This window comes from Echinops telfairi, unplaced genomic scaffold (assembly GCF_000313985.2).
Source record: "Echinops telfairi isolate 266 unplaced genomic scaffold, ASM31398v2 ScPeMD7_31;HRSCAF=116, whole genome shotgun sequence".
NCBI lineage: Eukaryota > Metazoa > Chordata > Mammalia > Afrosoricida > Tenrecidae > Echinops > Echinops telfairi.
Genome location: NW_022103928.1, coordinates 26,080,450 through 26,089,566, shown reverse-complemented (window position 1 = coordinate 26,089,566; position 9,117 = coordinate 26,080,450). Strand labels below are relative to the sequence as shown.

The following is a 9,117-nucleotide window of genomic DNA, read 5'->3' as shown; positions in this document are numbered from 1 at the left end:
AGTGGTGAGAATGGTGAGACCAGGAGGTGGGAGGGAAGCTGGGGTAGAAAAGGGGAACTGATCACAATGATCTACATATAACCCCCTCCCTGGGGGATGGACAACAGAAAAGTGGGTGGAGACATCAGACAGTGTAAGACATGAGAAAATAATAATAATCTATAAATTACCAAGGGTTCATGAGAAAGGGGGTGCGGGGAGGGAGGGGGGAAATGCGGAGCTGATACCAAGGGCTCAAGTACAAAGCAAATGTTTTGAGAATGATGAGAGCAACAAATGTATAAATGTGTTTGACACACAATGGATGGATATGGATTGCGATGAGTTGTACGAGCCCCCAATAAAATGATTTTAAATAAATAAAAAAATTTCAGGCTCAGAAACCCTAAGAAACACTTCTATTCTGCCCTGCAGGGTTGCTATGAGTCGGAAATGACTTGATAGAAGTGGGTTGTTTTTCTTTTTAATAAATGGAATGAATTAGATGTATATATTCTGACATGCCACTGATGTGTTAAGTAAAGAAAACTGCAACATTGTATCTTCCATGAGATTCCATTTAAAAATGTTTTTGAATGCTAAGATAGTCCTAGGTAAAGATCTGGAGGCATATGTCCCAAAGATGACCAGCGACTATCTCTTGGGGATGGTACTCATTGTTGTAATGTCGAAAACATTAGGCTTGCATCTTTAAAATGTTATGTTTAAAGTAGATTTACTTTGCAAACAGAAAACAAACCAACAAAGATACTTATTTCCCTAAAGGGAAAAAGGAAAACCAACAAAAGCCCCGCCCCACTGGTAGACTGACTCGCTGTCCTTGGGTGGAAGGCTTCTGTATCAACCCCCAGCGAATGTACGCCCATTGGGACAAAGGTGACACTGTCAGAATGAGCCAAGGTGACTGAGACACACGGTATTTCCTTTCATCCTCCCTTATTTGCCTCTCCTGGTGGGCTATTGTCACTGCTTCTGGAACTTGCTTGACAATTTAGAACAAGCTCATTTCCAAATTTCTTCTCTCTAGCGCACAATTGGTCCATCTGAGAAGACAATAAAGCATGGTGTAAGAATCAGTCCTTTCGAGTGTGGTAGCCCTAGCTCTTATTAGTGTTGGACTCCCTGGGTGATGTAAGCTAGTAATACGTTCAGCTGCTAACCAAAACATTGGAGGTTCAAGTCCTCACTGAGGTGTCCAGAAGCCAGGTCTGATGATCTACTTCCCAAAAGTCAGCCACTGAAAACCCTATGGCACACAGTTCTATCTGACCCAGAGAGGGTCACTGTGAGTCAGAATCCACTCAACAGCAAGTAGTTCTAGTGGGTGTTTTTGTTTTCCCCCCAAGCCGTGCACATTAGGGTAGTAGGAAAGAGTAGTAGAAAAGGATCTGTCCTAGAAATCAAGTTACACTTTGACATGGTTGGTTTCATGTTATATTATTTAATACGCGCATATGACCTTGTAAGACTTTCCTAAAACGTGCTTTGAGGAAAAGAACAAATCACAATGAAAACCTGTTTTGAGGTGGTTGACACTCGCTCGCCCATTTGCCCAAGTTGCTGGCCCTCTCCAAGAGTTACAGTCTCGGAAACTTACAGAGGCAGTTCTACCCTGTCTGATAGGGTCGCTGTGAGTCAGAATCCATGGCGATGAGTTTGAGCTTGGGGGTTGCAGCATCCCAAGCGGCCAGCATGCCGTGCGCTCCTCCAGCCACCAGGGGCCACTGTGACACGCGCACGTCCCCGCACGCCGCCGGCGAGCGTCGTTCTTGGAAGCGTGCGTTCGAGAGGAAGGAGTCTGAGGAGGTGCTGGGTCCGCCCGGCCACGGGCCCCAAGTCTCTGCAGCGTCGGCTGCTTCTTTCCAGCCTTGGGTCTCCCAAGCGCGTGCCACGACTTCTCCTCTCCTCGCCCGTACCTTCCCTCCCAGGCTGGCTGACGACTTCCATTTCCCCACCTGCAGCCCCGGTGTCCGTTTGCCCAGTCCCTGCCCTGCTCCGCCGAGGGCCCCTGTGTGCGAACCTCGGCCCCATGGTGCTGCAGTCGCTGCAGAGCTCGGGGGTGGTCATCCGCCAGATCCTGTCTCACTTCCCCGAGGAGCTGAGCCTGGCTTTTGCCTATGGCTCCGCGGTCTACCGCCAGACGGGGCCCAGTGCAGCCCAGAAGGTGAGGCCGGCCCCGCCCCCTGCTGCCGCCGGCTCAGCCCGGCGCCGCATCGGCCTCCTGCCACGGGGTCCGGTGTGGTCTCCGCGCCAGCTCTGCGCGCCCTATGTTCAAAACAGACCAGACCGTGCAAAAAGGGACCAGGACGAGGGTAACGGCGGCGTGAGCAGGGTTCTGGAGGGCAAGTAAGGGTACACTTCGATTCTAGAGCAAGAGGTGCATCTCAAGCGCGCTGCCGTTGAATCGACTCCGAGTCTGAGTGACCCCTAGGACAGAGTCGAACGGCGCCTTTGGGGTTTCTGAGTCTTTCAATCTTGATGGGAGCAGACAGCTTCATCTTTCTCCCGCAGAGCGACTGGGGTGGGTCGTAGCCTCAGCTTGCATTTAGGCGGCAGCAAAAGCAAGATGGAAGGAAGAAAATCGAGTATTTGTCCGGTTCCGGCCACATGCAGCTCAATCGTGGTTGAACTGGACCAGAGACTCTGGCTTATTGGCGGGGGGGATGGGTCAGGAATTTTCAAAACTTTCTAGGTGATTTTAATGAGCGGCCAAATTTGAAAGCCACTCCGTAGCTGTTGCGAGAAAATACTGGAACACAGGTTGCAGGGCCGGCGCAGGTGCACTGGAAATTAATTGACTGCACGAGGTAGCGGGCAGCAGTTTATCCCCAACCAAGCCCACTGCGGTAGAGGCTATGATCAACTCCGAGCTGCCGTATAGAACCGTGGGTCGGCGTGTAGAGTGTTCAGGGCTGTGAATCTTTATGGAAGCCGACTGCCGTGTCTTTCTCTTCCCTGTGATTCTTGGGGTTTGAATTACGGACCTTTCAGTTAGCAGCCAAGTGCTTAAACCACTGCACCTCCAGCGCTCTTGCGGACTAGGTACAGAATTGTTCATTAAGAGTCCACTGAGGGCCAACACCACGACTAAGTAGGAAGACACCCGTTTTCTTGTGATAGCAAAATTCAGCATGCAGATTGCAAAAGGCCCTTCAGATCTGGAATCTTTAGCTGGACTCCCTATGAGTGCTCACCTGTTCCTTTGCTGGTGAAGCGAACTATGCTGCTTCTTGAACTTACTGTTTCCCACCAACGCTAGCTCATATTTTTCCTTTAAGTTGGCAATAATATATGAGAACTATGTTGAATGTGCTTATTGATGTAAAACATTAACATAACTAGAATGTATGTATTTATTTCTACTATTCATGAACTACCCCCAAAATCATCCTAAGTATGGCCAGCAATTTGTGGATCACATGGTGGGACACAAAACAGGCTGTAGGTAGCCTCCTGGTTTTTTCTACAGCCACCTCTTCATTTTCCATGAAACGTTCCGAAAAATTCTTTCCAAACTATTCTTTCACCTTCACCCCTAATTCAAGTTAACACATCTTGGAAGCACCTCACTTAAATCTCAAGACAGACCCTTCTCCCAGTCCCTCAGTTAGTATCCCCTTACATGGCAATAGCCCCTTGTCTGGTTCCCCTGCGGTTGGTCTCTCCTTCCTCCAGCTCTTCTACAGGAACATTCTTCACCTGGAAAGCAGCCTCCCTCCGGCCTTTCCACTCCCTGCCTGTATTCCACACCACAGCCAGTGAAGCACAGCTCCCTGAACTTGTCTGGGGGTGTTCTCATATCTACTGGAGCAGTTCCCTTACCTGGACCCCTCACCCCTCCCTTTGCTTCCCCTAGCACATCCACTGAATACTAGGGGTTCATCAATTTCCTGTGTATTCTTCAAAACTCAGGTTTAGGATCTCTAGGAAATTCTGTTATCCTGACCCAGCCCCTTTCTGAGTGATGATAGATCACATCTTGCATTCTCTCCTAAGATAACTTGCAATTGAGTTGTGTCTCCCCCAACTGCCACCCCAATAGAGTCAGCTTTTTACCTCTAACCCAGCACATATCAGAGGAGCTACCTCATTGTAAAGGAACTCTAGTGGGTTACAAATTTTACTACTAACTACAGGGTGCACAGTTCAAAACCACTAGCCTGCTCCTTGGGAGAAAAGGTTTTCTGCTCCTGTGAAGATTTACAGCCTCAAATACACAGGTACATATCTACTCTGCCCTATAAGGTCCCTATGAGTCAGAATCAATACAATGGCAGTAAGTTTGAGCTAATTGTAGGTGCTCAGTGAGTGGTTAGTGAATTGGTACGAGTTAAAATAAGTTGTTTACTTCATAGGGTTTTCTGTGGCGTTACTTGAATCTGGATGGAAAGTGGAGAACATTTAACTGAAAGACTACCATAGCAGCTATGCATACAGACTTTGGAACATATGAGAGAGCTTAAAATTTTGTGTAAAAATGAAATTAAAAGATTTTGCATTTTTTTGCGGGAACTCATTTAAAGCCCTTTATACTACTTGGGTTGACTAATCACTGCTATATGACCTTGGGCAAAGAGAAATTCTGTGTGTTGGTTTTTGTTCTTTTAAAATGGGCATAATAATAGTGCCTGTTTGAGTGTGTGTATGTGTGTATATAAAGTATGGCAGAATGCCCTTAGAGTCAGGGATGACAAGACTGTCTTACATACTGGGGACATTTTGTCAGGAGAGACCAGTCCCTGGAGAAGGACATCATGCATGTTTGGTAAATTGGAGGGGTGGTGAAGGCCCACGATGGAATGGATTGGCACAGTAGCTGCATCAGTGGGCTCCAACAGCTATTGTGAGGATGGCACAGGGCCATGCAGTGTTTTGTTCAGTTGTGCATAGGGTTGCTATGAGGTGAAGCCAACTCATGGCGCCTAACAACAACTATATATAAGCCCCCACATCATTTGTAATAATATGTGTCTATTACAAAGAATGCCTGATACAGCAAAGTACATGCTAAATGATGTATGCTGTTATTAGTTATAGGGTGAAAACAAAGCTCAGTTTGTTTCCAAAGACTTGCTAAAGCCTCAGGAGAACCCCGTCTGACTGTCAGGTGTGGTGCAGACCTGGCTCTGTCAGATGGCGGGTTCCCCTCGATCTCCGTGTCTCTCCAAGACTTGATACTGAGCCTCTTCTCCCCTCCCACCGCACAGAACCCCATGCTGGATCTCGTGTTCACAGTGGATGACCCTCTGAGATGGCATTCCAGGAATTTGGAGAAAAACTGGAGCCACTATTCTTTCCTAAAAGTTTTGGGGCCCAGGATGATCACAACTGTTCAGAATAACTATGGCGCTGGAGTTTACTACAATCCATTGATAAAGTGCGACGGTAGGGTAAGTGGCTTTGGACCTTTGTTGGCCGGGCTAGGGCTCTGTAGGGGCCCTTTTGTTACTAGTGTCCTAGGTAAATATGCACAAGGGGATTTAAGAAGTTTGGAGATGTTCCATTACCTTTCATTCCAATTTTCCACACATTTTTGGAAACCTTCTTGTATGTTCTTGCCTGTAGGAAACAGGCAAAGTCCTGCTGGATGTCCTGAGCCCAGGCACAGAGCAGTAACCTCCCTCGCCTGTGGCTGCAGTGTGAGAAGATTTTTTCCTTTGACCAAGTGGTTGTCAGACTTCAGTGTGCATCCCAGGCACCTGGGAGTGCGTGTTTGAAGCTCAGATGGCCAGGCCCTGTCTGCAGGCCTGGAAAAGATGCCTTTGAGCATCCCTGGTTGGCCAGTGGACAGGCTCAGCAGGCTGTTTAGGGTCACGATGAAGATTCAGCATATCCATAAGGAGGAGCAGACCCTCCCAGGAAGAAGTTAAGAAGCCATGAGGTGGTCAGCGGCCTGTGGTGCCAAATGCTAGGGATGCTTGGTGTTCACCGGTGGGTGGCATATAGCAATGGGGACATTGGAGAACAGGGAGGATACGCAGATCCCAGCAGGCACGTGCTCTGGCAGCAGGACCACTGCCAACTGTTCTTAGATGGAGGGCCCCAGTCTTCTGAGGGCTGCCTGCTTAAGCAGATGCCTGCTAGAGATGGACTTGGCTAGGGATGACATGCGAGTTTCACCTGCTGTGCCAACTCTCTTGATGGCTGGGAGCATGTGTACACATCACCTAGGGGTCTTCTTAAAGTGCACGTTCTGTCTCAGTCTGGGATGATATCTGAGAGTCTGCACTTTTTACACACCCGCAGGTGGTGATGCTAGTGGTTGAAGGGCCACACTTTGAAGGCCAGGAAGTTCAAGTGCTGTCTTGAGAATGTTGAAGGCATTGATGAGCTTAGCATTTTGCTACTGTAATGAATCAGGTGACCCCTGTGAAAGGGTCGTGCAACCCCCAAAGGGGTCACAACCCACAGGTTGAGAACCGCTGCCCTAAGGAAACCCCCTTTCAACTGACTGACTGATTACATTGTGGGATTTGGCCAAGCCACTGGGAATCGTAATTTAGTCAAGTTGGCACATAAAATTAACCATCATGCCCCCTGACTTACAGGCCACTGATGTTTCCATTGCCTCCCAGGCGTTATTTGGCTACAGCGAGAAGGGGTGTGAAGTACTAGAGTGGAGTGAAGAAGGTAGCTTTTCAGCCCAGCCTGCCAGATCCTCTAGTCATACAAAGCACGTAGGTTTGTTCTTTCTCCATAATTAATATTATGCTGAGCTAGCGCTAATTGGTAGTTTTCAAACAGTATGACAAGCTCCAGTGACCAAATGTTTGGGTATAATTATATACCAGTGGAGCTGTACTTTTTAATTGAAATCTTCAGCTACTTTTTAGCGTTTATATCCTGAGGAGGAGATTGGATGTTGGAGCACAGCACTGTGGGTCTGAAGACATGTGCTAGTGCAAATGGGATTCTGCGACCTGAAATAATTCCATCCAGTGTTTGTCAGTTTACTACTGAAGTGAGTTGGACTATAATTCAATGTGTTTAGCATTGATAAGGAGGTTTTCTTTGGGGATGTTACTTTCTAATTATAAAAGTGTTTGAAGTACTCACTGGGGAAAGAGTGTAAAGGCTGTCAGTGAAAACTTTTAATTCATGAGCGTTTCTCGTGCTTGTTGGTAAAAAGAGCAGTGGGGGAACAGACTGAACTTCTGACCTAAGTTTGACTGCTGGTGATATTGCCGCCTTGAGCCTGTCATTTGTTGTCTCTGGCCCTTGGGTTTCTTATTCGTCAGATGAAGAGACTGAACTCCATCATTGCTCCTCAGTCTGTCTGTAGCAGGGGGCCGGATTTTGTTGTTGTTTTCATCCCAGTCCACTGAGGACCAATACTAGGAAACCACCAGAAGCCACTCTGCCTCTGACCTCAGTGAAGCAGTGGCCACCTCACATCACCTGACATGCCTGGAGAGCCAGATCAGTCTTGGCCACCCAACCTGTGGGAATGGATTTGATGGAGATGTGTGTTTTTACCAGAGCTTCGAACTGGTTCGTCTCGGTTCTGCCCTGGCCAATGAAGCTGCACTAGGATAAACCTGAGTTTAGGGTAGCTGTGGGTGGAGTGGACCGATAACCAGAAGGGGAACGATTGTGAGTTGATACCCTGCTGGGAACTTTTAGAAAACAAGGGTTGGGTACTTTTTCTTCATCACCAGGACTGAACCAGTTCAAAACCCTGTTTTCTATAAGGTATACATTTTGAGTTGCTTTGGCAATCAAGGTACCACTTTGATTAGAAATTTGATTTGTTTTCTTAATATTTTATAAAAAGCCTAAGTGACAACATCATAGTTTGCTTTCTTTCACCCCCGATTCTTTTCTAGCTTATCAAATACGGGGTTATTAGCACTAGCGTTCTGATTGAAGATCTCCTCACCTGGAATAACTTATATATTGCTGGACGACTCCATAAGCCGGTAAGTGTTACATGGGCTGCCACATTAGGGTTGCTTCTGCTCTCTGCGGGATCCGTAGGTACCACGGAAGGATTGGCCATTAGAACGCATCCAGAGGCAGCCCCAGAGAATACCAAAGAATACAGTAGCTATCGAGGCACTTCCAACTCATGGCAACCCCACATGTTTTAGTCTAGACCTGTGCTCCATCGGTTCCAGTGGCGGTTACCTTTAGGCAATAGATCCCCAGGCTGTTCTCTTAAGGGATGAAAGGTCACCACCATTGAAAATCCTGTGGAGTGCAGTTCTACCTAAAGTCACCACGAATCAATCAGCTCGGCAACCACTGGTTTATAGTCCTGAGTGGTACAGAGGGTTAAGCCCTGGCTGTTAACCAAAGGTTGATGGTTTGTACCCAGAGGCATGTCAAAAGAAAGGCCCAGTGACCTACATCTAGGAAATCCTCCATTGAAAACGCTATGGAACCCACCAGGCCCGGCCAAGAGGGCAGCATAAGCTCAAAAGCAGGAATGGGCAGAAGTGAAGGACAGATGGACATGGGGCACCCAGGGAGGACGCAGGAGCTCTGCTGTTATGCTGAGGGAACTGCAGCTTCTGGTTCGGAACGGAATAACATATAAATGGTTGAATGGAAGCCCGATTTGCTCTGGGCTCTTTCTTCCAAACCCCAATGTAAACGAATAAAGAAAACCCTATGGAGTATGGTTCGACCCCAACCCACACGGGTCACTCTGAGTCAGAGACAGCACAACGGAATGGGCTTTGAAGTTTGTTTGCCTCCATATTGGGCCTCACTTTGATCACTTACTTGTGGAAGATAAAAACTCCAGGAAATGGCTACACGTTTAGATTCTTATGCGCAAACAAAACCCACTGCCGCTGACCCGAATCCAACTCATAGTGACCTTGTAGGACAAAGTAGAACTGCCCCATGGGGTTGCCAAGGCTGTGATAGTTTCAGAAGCAGACTTCCTCATCTGTCTCCTGTTAGATTCCTTTACTCCCTGTAAAATTCAATGTCAGGCACCACCCAGATGCTACCCCCATTCCTCTTGCCCTTGCCCTAAAGAGTCCTTGCCTATTTGAATTGGTCTTGCTCAGATTCCGTTCACTGGGGCTGCAGGAGGACGGGTGGCGAAGGGTTAGTGCAGCCTCTGTCCACACAGCACGGAGACTTTCTCTTCAGTGTGTGTGTGTG

The 9,117-nt window shown here is 47.8% G+C and overlaps 1 protein-coding gene across 2 annotated transcripts in view; it reads left to right on the top strand.

Annotated features, from left to right (window-relative positions):
* The first annotated feature begins 1,823 nt into the window (after positions 1 to 1,823).
* TAMM41 (TAM41 mitochondrial translocator assembly and maintenance homolog) overlaps positions 1,824 to 9,117 on the top strand; it is a 55,589-nt gene continuing 48,295 nt past the window's right edge. The window contains exons 1-4 of one of the 2 annotated variants that reach the window (XM_045289993.1): positions 1,824 to 2,164; positions 5,208 to 5,390; positions 6,549 to 6,677; positions 7,827 to 7,919. In XM_045289993.1, the coding sequence (XP_045145928.1) occupies positions 2,030 to 2,164; positions 5,208 to 5,390; positions 6,549 to 6,677; positions 7,827 to 7,919 (540 nt within the window). In that variant the 5' untranslated portion in view covers positions 1,824 to 2,029. The remainder of the gene's footprint in view (positions 2,165 to 5,207; positions 5,391 to 6,548; positions 6,678 to 7,826; positions 7,920 to 9,117) is intronic. The other variant, XM_004702387.2, reaches the window with a different exon arrangement.